The following is a 13,651-nucleotide window of genomic DNA, read 5'->3' as shown; positions in this document are numbered from 1 at the left end:
TTGGGAACAGCGATGGAAGCTTACCTTTTGGACTGGTGAGTTTAGTGAGTCTGCAGCAAGTCCAGCAATTTAACAAAACTAACCCAACTCATCAAGTTAACCACAGCTGAAGCAAATTCTTCAAAAAGACCTTGTACTGCAGCTGGGCTGATGGGAACACTTGATAGCTAAGTCAGGCTGTGCTTAGGTAACTCGAGCCATTCCTCAGTTGGGGATCATGTAATGGTTAAAAGATTCCTCTCCTGCTGTTTGATAGCAGCTGAAGGGCTGTGAAGGCTAAAAAGTAAAACAGCAAAGCTTGACTGCAGTGAAGAAGCTGGAGCCAGGCAGGGAAAAACAGAAGTGTATCAACTTAAAATATAATAGTAGCAGCAGCAGCAACTGAGGCAAGCAAAACAAAACCCTCAAACCTGCAACAGACCTGATGGGGGATGAGTCGCTGGACGTAGAGGAGGTGGGCATAGGGCTGGATGGTGCGGAGAACATAGGCCAGGACGGTGAAAGGGGTGACGTTGGACTTGGATTCTGAGGGCTGCAAGACAGAACCAGATAACTCATCAAGACACAGGAAACCACAACACAGACACACATAACTCAAGGCAGGATCCAACAGCAACATGTGCCCTGGGGGGGACGCTGATGGCACAAGAGGAAACTCCAAAATGGTAGCGTTGGGGACTTTGGGAAATGGCTCCAGGAAAACCAAGGAACAAGCCAGGCTTTCTCTTAACCCCTGCTCTGTGATTTCTTGGCTGGCAAAAGCTGGCATCTTTATAGCCTTCAGCAACAGCATCACATTGCACAAAGCTGCTGGCGTACCCCTCCCCAGGGATCTCCTTTCTTTGCTTCTGAAGTCCCCTACTGATTTCCAACGGTTGTTGGACCACATTTTCCCAACATTTACCAACAACCAAAATTACATCTCTTCCTTTATTTGTTTGTTGCGCTAGGAGACTGCTATTCTGTGGGTCACAATCCACAGCACATGAAAACAATTTCCTGTTTATATTTAGGAGTAAATGAGCCTTGCATGCTGGAAGCTCAGAGGAATTTATTATGGAAAGGATGGCAAGGGAGGACAGCTAGAGTTGTCTCTACCACGCTGCATGGAATGCTAGTAAGCCAAGAAAGCTGCACAGTAAATCAGACTTATCAAAACTTGGGCAATGATTGAAATGAAAAACAGATTCAATGAACAAAGTGCACTTTTTATATTTCCCAATCTTGGTAATACAACAGGCTTCTCAAAAGGAATTAAAAAACCGTTTTAAACATAAGATTTTTAACATATTTTTGCTGAGGAACACAATAAGCTTTCCACTGAAGATTATTTCGGCTAGGGCAGATATACAACTCATTGATTAACTGTAACCTACCACTCCACTAAGCAAAGTCTGAACTCTTCCTCCAGCCTAAGTAGCTCTTCCTGAAATGGAAAACCCTTTTAAGCTGGAGGAAGGTTCTTGCATCCTACAGCAGGATACTATCTACTGTCCAAACGTACAATTTCTGTGTGTCAAATGTATCAATGGTCAAGTAGAAGCCTCTTGGCATTCTAATACAGACCCATCTAGTGTGGTGCTTTTACTTTCAAGCTGCTATATGTTGGGGGGGGGGCGGTCTCTTTATAATTAATGCACATTATGTTTTATGCAGGGATGCTTCTGAAACTCCCTCCCTTCCCTTCAAATTTTATCCCCGATCTCAGAATCCAGAATCGCCAGGTCATTACTGTGGAGCAGCATCAACGGTTCGGTTTTCCTCCGCTCTTTCAGCTGAATTTCTGTACTACTGCATTTGCACAGCATATTTTTGTCGCAGCTTTCTGTTTGTGCCATTTGTGTTGATTTTTCCATGCTGGTAAAAGTCATGCATGTGAATGATCGTATGCAGTAACCCTTTTTGTAGTGAATAAGCAGCTTAAATTTAAATGCCTTTGTTGATTTTAATGCGTATAACTGTTTACGTACATGGCTTACTTACAAGGAAAAAGGAGCCGCATATGTGTATATTCTGAATGGATTATAGAAATTATCAAAGAAAATAGGAAGGCAGGAGAACTGGTATAGGGGAAGCCACCAACCTACAGAAGACTATTAAAGCTAGGCTAGGGAAATCCATCCACCATGAGTTTGATGACCCCCCCACTTTACAAACAAATGTTTCACTGACTATTTTAAAATGTTTGCTGCTTCAGTTCTAAAGAAGATCTCAATATACCATGTGGAATTCTATGGATATAAATATTTTTAAGGTGGGATCAGTTTATTGCAAGTGCTGGAAGAGCAATTATGGCTTTACAGAGTAAGGAAACTAATAGGATTTTCCTTAGAAAATAGGTACATCAAATTCTGAGTGACAAACTAGACATTGTATTTTTAATGAGTGTAGGTCAAGGTGTCCCTGACCTGACCATTGTTCTCTTTAGTCAGTCAGCTGTTACTTGGAACGAAGTTCTCAAGCACCACTGGGGCCCAGTCTGGATTGGGACCATGGTGCAGGGGGAAACGGGGCTTCAGTCCCTGTTCTATTTTCCTAACCTGAAACAGCTATGAGAGGCACTGTTTGCCCCACTGGGGTGCCTGCAAGAGGGAACATTAGTCAAACTCAGTTTGACCCTGAAAGTGTTACAGGTTTGCTCTACAGCTAAGGCTGTAGCACTCACAGTGCACTCCTGACTGGAATGCCTGCGCCGGGCTTAGGAGGCCACGCAGCAGCGCTGCCTCCTAAGGCGGTTTAGGCCTCCTAAAAGGTGGCGTATCTCGGCCAGGAAAAAAGGGGGCGTTCCCAAGCCGTAACGGCTAATGAGGCCACCTAACGGCGGCCCCACCCCCCAGCCTGTGCCGTGATGCCCAGGGAACGCCCGCCAGGAAGCCCCGGGAACACCTCCCGGGATGCTGCCACGGCCTTTGATGGCATCCGGACACTGGCGGCAGGCTCCGTCAGCATTCAGGCTTGGTGCTGCCACGGCATCAGCCAGCAACTGGCGTCCGGCCCTGCACACCGGCGGTGGGGCTACAAATATTGGCGTGCACTGCCCGGATGCCGGTGCTGTGGGCCCTTGCGCCGGCGCAGGCCTTCGTCGGCCTCCAAAGGCCTTTGGTTTTGGCTGCCAGCGCATCTCAGGAATGCGCTGTCAGAGAACTACCCACAGAACTGCGCAAGTACTCAAAGAACTACTCAACACTCTCACTAGGTCAGATGGAGCCTCTTTTTTAATTAGAGGAGGGTAGTCTTCAAGAACATTGTTTAACACTTTAAACGATGCTACGGGTTTGCCACCTACTCCTACAGAAAGACAGGTAGCATAATACAGAGCAGGGGGAATTAAACTGAATTTCAAAACAAATGACTAATTGAAATTTGCAAAATTACATTCCACATGAATAGAGGACAGAAACTTCAGCCTTGTTTCTTATCAAAGCTCTAGGTCTGGCCCACATTCAAATATTTTGCTGTGTAAGCAGCATATAAATATGCACAGAAGGCTTGTCTATTCAATTCTGACTAATGTTTAACTCACCAAATTCTTATCTCAGGAAAACCAACAGTTGCTTAGAAACATATTTTGGTTAAAGGATATTATCAAGATCTTTCTTCCCCACTTTAATTTTTCTTTTTGCATAATCAATGAGTAGATAGTGTTTCACTTTCTGTATGTACAAAATATACCCAGTACATGTTTGCACTGAATACTTTATTTCTTCATGCGAAGTTAAAAATGACCAAATTAATAAGGGTGGGGGAGGGAGAGAGAAGATTCTGTTGTAAAGTAAGAAGGGCAACTTTATATTAACCATAAATTAACCTCATATCTGAAATATTAATTGATTTTTGTGGCATATATTTTGCAAGTCAGATTCTACTTGCATGAAGTGTTACATAATTGATGCTGCGAATTTCATCACAAACACATTCGACAGTCGAACTTATCATTAGGGCTGTTGAAATAATTTTTTTTGGTTATAGTTCGGATTCAGCCGGATTTGGCCCATCTGGATTTGGGATATGCCGAAGTCCGAACTCCCCCGCTTCGGGTCCTTGCAATTCGGTGGGAATTCAAAGTTCGGGAAAAAAATTTGGCCGAATAAAGCCATTAAAAACACAACCGTGCCTTTCCCCGGCTCCGGGGGGTGGGAATTTTTTGGGGTAGAGGTCCCAAACCTTCAGCGGAGCTTCAAAGGACCTTTCTTGCAAGACCCCCCCCCCAAGTTTTGTAAAGATTGGGTCGGGGGGGGCTGAGATATGGGCCCTGAAAGGGGTCCCCCCACCCTTAATGTGCATCTCTGAGCAGAGCTTGCCGCCCATGCACAAAGCTCCCAGCCCCGACAAACAGCTGAGCAGCGGGGAGCAAGGGCGGGGCAGGTGCGAAGAAGTTTGCAAAGCAACACAACTGCAACACATTTGCAACCATGCAAAGCAACACCTGACACCTGGGAGTTTGCAAACCATGGAAAGGGACAGAGGCAGCTAGCTATGCATAATGAGCAGGAGGGGGTGGAATTTCCCCTTTTGCATGGGACTCAGGACCAGGCAAATGCATTCTTTAAGTCACCATTTGAAAACCAGTTTTGAGCAAGCATCAAAACAGACCTAACCGATCTTATGAATGAGGGAAAACCTGAGGACACACAACTGAAGCCCCCTCAAACCAGGGAGAGAGAGACTCGAGGGGGCACACACACCCCAGGCAGAACGGGTGAAAGCCCCCTTTGGCTTCCCCCCCACCCACAGAAACTGCTCCCTCCCCACACACACACAGACTCTGCTTCCCCCCCCCCCACACACACACACAGGAGAAAAATTATAGATTAAAGCCCCCAAAGGGGTCTTACTGTGGCTGTCTTCTGTTCCATCAGGAGGGGCTGGGAGGACTGGGTAATCCAATACGATACTATTTAAGCACAGGAGGTTTTGCCTTGGATTTGCCGCTCTGGAGATGCATACAGGATCAGGTGATCCATTCATCCCAATAGGGAAAAGGGGAAAGCCCATATCTCGGGACCCCCTGACCCAATGTTTAAAAAACGTGGGGGGTCTCTTAAGAAGGCTCGTCTGAACCTATGCTGAATGTTTGGGGGCTGCACCCCCAAAAATGCGCCCCCTGCAGCCACGGAAAGAGAAAAGGGGGGAGCCCATATTTCTGCCCCCACTGAACCCATCTTTACAAAACTTGGGGGGTCTCTTAAGAAGGCTCGTCTGAAGCTTTGCTGAACGTTTGGGGGCTGCAACTCCAAAAAAGCGCCCCCTGCAGCCACGGAAATGGAAAAGGGGGGAGGGAAAAGGGGGGAGCCCATATCTCGGGACCCCCTGACCCAATGTTTACAAAAATTGAGGGGTCTCTTAAGAAGGCTTGTCTGAAGCTATGCTGAAAGTTTGGGGGCTGCACCCCCAAAAAAGCGCCCCTGCAGCCACAGAAAGAGAAAAGGGGGGAGCCCATATTTCTGGCCCCACTGAACCCATCTTTACAAAACTTGGGGGGTCTCTTAAGAAGGCTCGTCTGAAGCTATGCTGAAAGTTTGGGGGCTGCACCCCCAAAAAGTGCCCCTGCAGCCACGGAAATGGAAATGGGGGGGAGGGAAAAGGGGTGGAGCCCATATCTCGGGACCCCCTGACCCAATGTTTACAAAACTTGGGGGGTCTCTTAAGAAGGCTCGTCTGAAGCTCCGCTGAATGTTTGGGGTCTCTACCCCCAAAAATGTGCCCCCTGCAGCCACGGAAAGGAGCGAATGTGCACACGCACCCCCCCATGAGGATTTCTCTGTCTTTCTCTCCCCGGCCGGGCCACGCAGCAGCTGATTCCTCCAGTACTCAATCCTGACTGGCCAGAAGAAGACCCAGCTTGGCCACCGACTGGCTGGGGGAGAATGCTGCTTACTGACAGTTATGCTGCTGCGCCCCGAATTTGCCGAATTTATTCGTGAGCTCCCGAACTCGCTGAATTCTGCTCCCCTGTTTTCCCGCCATATTTGAGTTCGGTTCGTCCCAAACTAAAAACCACCGAATCAGGGGAAATTTGGCTGTTTTTCGGTTCGGGCTGAACCGAATCGACAGCCCTACTTACCATATTCAAAGGAGTTGAGCAGACACCAGTTGATCACCTGATCTGTTCAGTTCATACCCTACAGCCACATACAGCTGCTGAACTGTTTTGCATTGGGTTTTCACTAAAAAAATTACATTACGTGCATGCAGCAAAGATGCTGCCAGTTCAAACTGGCTAACGGCCATTAGTGTCATGGGGTAATGGTGGATGATCAGAAACCCACTCTAGCAGTGGGATTCTGATCCACCCCTCCCCCAATCACTGTAACTAAGCAAGGCTGATAACAACAGCAAAGTCAAAGACCAGAGGGTTCAGATCTATAATTCTGCTAGATTTCAACCTTCTCCAAACACAGCATTTGGGGGCGGGGATGGCTCGGAAACCTACCCCTAGAAAACGCAAAGCACCGGATCCATTGTGCAATGTGTGGACCTGGATGTGATACATAATCGTCCAATGTGCTTTGGGTAACCCCATGATTATTATGGTGCTGCCGACAGACCAAGATATGAGCTGTGATAGGATGGCAGTTTTGTTTCAGTGTAATCCAATGAATTCCTTGAAGATTAATTCAAAATCATCTAGCTCTGACTTTTATCCAGTCCTAGAGTGTGGGTGTCCGATTCACCCCACCCTCATAGCTTTGTCTGGGGAAGGCTGAGGCCTCTGATCTCTAATTATGTGGTTTTTCCACTTTCTCAAAACACAGTGTTGGGGGGGGGGGATTACAAGCTGGTGACCGGTGAACATGATGCAAACCCAACCAGTGAGTATTCCAGCATCCCTAGTGTTATATCCAAAGAAAATATTAACAGTGTTAGAATTCATTCACAATAAGGGTCTCTTCTTCCTTGATGGCAACCAGTGTGTGACTGGCCCCAGATCACCCAGTAAGCTTCCATGGCAGAGTGGGGATTCGAAACTGGGTCTCCCAGATCCTAGACTGACACTCTAGCCACTATATCTCTCTGGTTGCTGTACTGGCTGTCTGTTTGCGTTTGGGGCCAATTCAAAGCACTGGTTATTACCTTTAGAGTCTTAAACCGATTCAGACCAGAATACTGAAATGTCTGCTTGATCCTCTATGTGCCTGCCCAATAGTCTTCAGAAATCCTGCTTTGTGTCACTCTTTCCTAACAGGTGAGGTAGGATGTCACAAGAAGCAGGGCTTTCTTGGTTGCAGCATACTACTATGGAATACGCTTCTCCTCAGGTGTTTACCTGGCACTGAGGGCCAAACCAGATGCGATGGTGTCCCCAAGTCTGACCCGTAGACACTGCTGCCATTTTAAAGCCTAATGTGGCCATTAAAAAAAATGCTGTGAGGTCCTGATCCTGATTGGGCTTGTAGCATGAAAAGATGGTGTGCTCTTATTGTCCCCCCAGCGCCTTTCAAGTGCCAAAACGACTGATGTCTAGTTTGGACCGGAATCTATTGAGTTTTTGGTCCTCCCTGGCCTTCTGTTGATTTTATAATTTCGCGGATTCCTTCCACCTTTTGAGGCCTTTACTGCTGGATTGTTTGTATCAAACAAACAGATTGGCTGCATAAAACAAATTTATATGACCAGCCTATTTACTTGCACTGCCACCCTAAGCAGAGTTACACTTTTCTAAGCCCAGTCACTCCAGTGGACTCATAAGGATGTAACTCGGTTTAGGATAGCGCTGCTAAGGTCTTTGGTTTTTTTTTATATAATTGCTTTTAAAAAAAATCTTACTGCTGTTTGTTGAATCTGCTTTAAAGAAGATTTTAAAATGATGCAAGTTTTAAAAAAGTTTTAACGCTATTATATTGTTATCTTCTTGTAAACCACCCTTGAGGACACATTTGGCTGAAGGGCAGGGAAGGAATGTTTTCAATAAATACATACATAAACACAAACTGCCTCCATATGGCAAGCTGTTGGTATGTTACAGAGCTCGACGAAAATAATCTCTTACCATATATTGCCACCAGGTGTTTCTGGTGATGACAAGCCATGAAGTCAGAGTCAATCTACCTTTCAAGGCTGATGTATGTGAAGGGTTCACTGCCTGAAGCATCCACTACAAGGGTTTCAAGTATGGCTGATCTGGTGCAACTTACCTCATTTCATGTTGGTTTCTCATGAGAGCTGAAAAGGTCAAACTTTTGAGCACTTTTTCATACACATTTGCTTTGTTTCAATGCTGTTTTTCTCAGCAGCATTTTTCTTTGCTTTGTCATCACGGTTCTCAGACTCATATGCCCACAATGTTACTTAATCCTACTGGCTGTAGCAATCCAGGTAATTCTGATCATTACAATGATGTTGCGGATGCTCAGAATCACAAGATGTGTATCATCACAACCAATCCAATACATGGCAGTATCAGCAAATGAGCCACAGCTCCAAGTGGTCTTCTAAGGACAGCAGTATTGAAAGAACGTTTTCATAATTTGATCACACTTGGAATTAAATCAACAGAAATCAAAATAAATCAACAGAGATCACGTTCACTCAACAGATACCAAATTTCCAACAATGTCAACATGAGAGAGACTTTTAGCCATAGCTTTCAACCCAACACAATTCTTCACAAGTAGGAATTGTATTAGTTTGTTTAAACTACACATTCTGAGTAGTTTAAGTCCTTATTTTGCCGTTCACAGTAAGTAGAAACCACGGTGGTGCTGTTCTTCCGTATCTTACATCGGACTCATGTGCTGTACATGGGAGGCCAAAAACTACTCCGTAGCTTGTGTTCAAGGAGCAAGAGGCTTCAGTCCAATTTTCTGGTGGGAAAGTATCCACATTAAAGAATCGTCATCATAATTTGGCACTGAGAGAACATTCTTGACCAGATCAGGACACTTTTTAATGGAGGTCAGATTTCTGCTTTATGTCTGAGATTATCTGTGACAGGTTTTAATATCTGATCAGCGCAGATGTTAATAAAAGGCAGCTAAAAATAGTTAAAACAATGCTCATAGCTGAACATCTTAGCTGCACTTGAACCTCACTCTCCCCACCCCCACACAATACCTATTTTATGCTGGTTTGGAGAGTCTTCAGAGCTCCAATCAGCTGCTGCTACAGTGCCATTTTCTTTTTCTCATTAAAAACAAGAAAGCAGTCACACAGCCAATCGGATTTGGCTATATGATGATGTCACTGAAGGCAATTGAATATAATTCAGAGGGAGAACCATGTCCGTTCAGGAACCTGCACTCAGAACTGGCTTTGTTTGCCTGCCGCGGCAGCATCATAAGAGCTAAATCCGACTGCCTATACGATGCCTTGCTTGTTCCCACGGAAACAGAAGATCTATTTAAAAACACAGCCATGCAGCAGCAGCAGCCTATCAGGACTACGGAGATACCCACCCTACAGCAACCCCACAGTGCTACTACCTGAATACCAAACGCCAAGGAGAGGAGCCTGAACATGCCTGTGAGGGAACTGTGATTGAGAAGCTGTGCCGCAAACTCTCTCCCCTTTCCGGCCCTATCTCAAAGTATCACTGAAGGGGAGGCCTGCGTTACTGAGAGGGCAGGAAAGGACAGCTTTGACCCAGGCCTAATTAAAACGAAGAAGTGTTCATTCCTTTCTTACTTTTGGTCCTCTGGCTAATGTGTTGATACACAGATGTAACACAGTGTGTGTTTATACAAGGCCTGAGAAAAAGAAAAGGCTAACATTCCCTCCCCCCGCCAACACAGAAAGTATTGACTCCTGCCCAAAAGGGCTTTTGTTTTGTGATGTGTGTGACTAGCGGTCATAATTAACAGGGGGTTTAAGGCACACCTATAGGGAAGCTTGGCTCATGCTCCCCATTTGGCACTGAACGGCTAAGCATGGGCCAGGCTCCCCAAATCTCCTTGCCAGGTCACCAATGACAACAGCCTGTCCTGCTCTGGTCCCCCCCACGGCTTTGAAACTCCCCCCTCCCTCAAGTTCTCTGTCAATTACAGAAGATGCAAGTAGGGAAGAGATCTGTCTTCGTTCTCTATAAAAGGCAGAAGTGGGGAGTTACTTCTGGTTCTTCTGCAAAAGATGTGCATTGAACCAAACCAGCTCTCTCTGCCTATTCAGAGTACTTCGGGAAGAAGAATGGTGTTATTCTACATCAGAGCAGGCACAAATAAGCATTTTTTTCCTGCACAACAAAACAAAGCCCTGCCCCTCTCTTAAGTCTTCTGCATTAGCCAGAATGCTTAGTGTATGTGTGTCTTCTTTCAGCTTGTGCCAAGCTTTTACAGCAGTGGCACAAACCTCCTGAACAAGGGTAAAGAAATGTCCTAGCCTCCCACCTTGAAAAGCAGGGGCTTGTGCGATGTAACAGAACAAATTTCACGCAAGCACAGTTCCTGTTTGTACAGATTAAAAGGTGTCTGCTGGTGGAATGGTCACCTCAACATGCCATACAGATTGATGGGGTGGTATATAGTTTTTTTTTGTCCATGACCAAAGGCTGTTACAAGATTAGTCTAAGTAAAACATGAATTACAGAAGACAACAAATACAAACAATCAGCAACATAGGTTGCCAGCTATCAAGCAAGCTTCATCCAGCCCAAACAAGTATGAGTATAAATGTTAAAATATTCCACTCTAAAAACAAGTTGTTCCTAAACAAGTTGTTCCTTTCACACAACCTTTACGCAAATTTTCTTGGCAGCCAAAGCATATAAAGCTACTATGCATGTAACATGCAGGTCTGCGTCTGCTAGAAGGAATGTTATCTTCTCCACAACTGTACACAAAGACCGATTTGCTAATACGGTTGCAAGAAAGGCATGCCTGAGTCCCAAACATAGAGGACTGTGCAGCATATACTGAGGAAGCTCCTCAACCTGACACACCACAAATACATGTATGTTGGGTAACCTGTTTATAAGAGTATTGTTCTGCACCGTTTTACCACAAATAGCTGTGAAGGCTGATCTTAGGTTGTAAAACATGGTGTTGGACAGTTAGCAGTCCAATTAAACCATTAATACGAGGGAGAAAATCTGGAGCCCAGTATTGTATGCCTACCAATCAAGCTGATTGGAAGAAAGCAGATTCCTTTGAAATGTGGTGTTGGAGGGGAGTGTTACAGATACCGTGGACTGCCAAAAAACAAATCAGTGGGTTCTAGATCAAATCAAGCCTGAACTGACCCTAGAAGCTAAAATGACTAAAATGAGGTGGTTGTACTTTGGTCATATTATGAGAAGAGTCACTGGAAAAGACAATCATGCTTGGAAAAGTTGAAGGTGGCAGGAAAAGAGGAAGACCCAACAAGAGATGGATTGACTCTATAAAGGAAGCCATGGCCCTCAATTTGCAAGATCTGAGCAAGGCTGTTAAGGATAGGACGTTTTGGAGGACATAGATTCACAGGGTTGCCATGAGTCAGAAGCAACTTGACGGCACTTAACACACACACCAATCAAGGCATCAGAAATGTACACCCAGTTGTGGAGTTTGGGATTAACCTGGAAGACCTTCTGAAAATCAAATGGAAGGGAATATTTTATAAAGAAATGAAAGAATTAATTGCTCCTGAGCTATGCAATTTATGTAATAATATATGGAAAGGGGGAAATACCCCTGAATCTTGGAAAAGCGCAGAGATAGTCACTATATTAAAAGACTCAAAAGACCCATTAGAGTTAGGCTCTTATCGGCCAATTAGTTTAATGAATCAGGACTACAAAATATTTGCAAAAGTATTAGCGAACCGCTTGGAAAAGATTTTGCCAAATTTGATTAAAGAAGACCAATATGGATTTGTCAAAGGAAGGTATATAGGGCATCCTATTAGAAATGTAATTAATATACTGACTCATAAGGACAGGAGGAACTTTGCAATAGTAAAATTGGATATTTATAAAGCATTTGACACATTAAACCATGATTATTTAATACAGGTAATGGGAAAGATGGGATTCAGAGGTCCTTTTTTGAGAGCAATAGAAGAAATCTATAGAGGAGGGAAAGCAATAATTAGGGTAAACGAGGGGCACTCGGAAGAGATCCCTATACAAAGAGGGGTCAAACAAGGGTGTCCATTGTCACCTATGCTGTTTGCATTGGCAATGGAACCATTGGCTGATAGAATTCGTAACAGTGTAAGAATACAGGAATATAAGATAGGAAAAGAGGAGGTGAAAATTAATCTGTTCGCAGATGATATATTATTGATAATGGAACAACCATTGCCAGGTCTTAAAGAGCTAATGATTATTTTGCGAGATTTCAAGAATATTTCAGGGCTGGGAGTAAACATAAAAAAATCGGAAATTATGTGGTTCAATGGAACGAAAAAGGAAAAAGAGGAAGTCAGGAAATATACAGGAATGAAAACAGGCGTTAAAAAAATTAAATACTTGGGAGTACAGTTACCAAAGAATTTAGAAAGAATGGTAAATATTAATTATAAGGAGATATGGAAAAAGATGAGTAAGAAGATGGAGGAATGGAAGAATAAAAACTTGAGTATACTAAATAAAATTAGGGCAGCCAAAATGTTTATAATATCAAAAATGATGTACTTGTTTCAGACTCTTCCTGTGGAACTAGATTCACAGCAAGTGGGTGCGTGGGATGAAGCTATTAGGAAATGGGTATATGGAGGAAAGAAGGCAAGAGTAATGAAGAAAATTATTTATGTGCCTCAGGAGGAATTGGGATGGGGTCTCCCACAATTACAACAGTATTATGAAGCATTTCATTTAAAAGCATTGATGGAGATTGAGGGAGCTGAAAATATGAAATGGATAAGAGTAGAGAATTAATTAAATCAAGATATGGGGAAATATGTGATATTTACAGAAAATTTAAATAAAGCTTTACGATTAACCAAGGGCCAGAGACGGGCAGTATTGAGTGTTTGGAAGAAATGGAAAATGAAGTGGATGAACAAACAATCAAGATGGACCCCAATAGTCTGTGTGAAAGAAAGTGTTATAGATGGTAACTTAGGGTTAAAAATGAAAAATAAGGGTTATTATAGAGTGAAGGACATATTAGATCACCAAGGAAATTTGAAACCTTTTCAGAGAGTATTAGATGAAGTGGGCCAAAGACATTGGCTGGGACTGAGGGGACTATATGAAGCAGTAAAACAAGGAAGATGGGGAGAATGTATGAAAAGAGAGGACAATGAATTGGAAGAGTTAATAAAGAGTGAAGCATATATTAGAAAAGGATTAGCAGGGAAAATATACAGAATGATGATAAGAGATAAAGAATTTATGATTAGAATAATACAGGCAAAATGGGAAAAAGAAACCACAATATCAACACAAATGGTGAATAAAATGATGAAGGGTATTAAAATGTTGAAGATGGATAGATATAAAGAGTTGGAAAGGAAAATAATGCTGAAGTGGTACCGAACACCGGCCCAAATAGCACATATGATCAAGGGAATGAGACTGAATTGTTGGCATTGTAATGCGAAAGAGGGGTGGTTCTCACATTTGTGGTGGGAGTGCCCAAGGGTAGTAGAATTTTGGAACAAAATACTTAGTAAAATTAGAGAATTGTTTAAGATTACACTTCAAGTAACTGTAGACCTGATGTTTATGGGAATAATGGGTTGTGAGAAGGTAGAAAAGAGTGAACAAGAGATGTTTAAAGCGATGATATTA

The 13,651-nt window shown here is 43.7% G+C and overlaps 1 protein-coding gene across 2 annotated transcripts in view; it reads right to left on the bottom strand.

Annotated features, from left to right (window-relative positions):
* ARHGAP26 (Rho GTPase activating protein 26) overlaps positions 1-13,651 on the bottom strand; it is a 357,153-nt gene that overhangs the window by 19,208 nt on the left and 324,294 nt on the right. Inside the window, exon 21 of one of the 2 annotated variants that reach the window (XM_056851135.1) lies at positions 422-532. The exons of the other annotated variant lie outside the window; for it this stretch is intronic. Coding sequence (XP_056707113.1) covers positions 422-532 — 111 coding nt within the window. The remainder of the gene's footprint in view (positions 1-421; positions 533-13,651) is intronic. 2 annotated transcript variants of the gene reach the window in all.

This window comes from Euleptes europaea, chromosome 1, assembly GCF_029931775.1.
Source record: "Euleptes europaea isolate rEulEur1 chromosome 1, rEulEur1.hap1, whole genome shotgun sequence".
In the NCBI taxonomy this organism is placed as follows: domain Eukaryota; kingdom Metazoa; phylum Chordata; class Lepidosauria; order Squamata; family Sphaerodactylidae; genus Euleptes; species Euleptes europaea.
The sequence above is the reverse complement of the archived record's forward strand: the minus strand, read 5'-3'. Positions and strand labels throughout refer to the sequence as shown.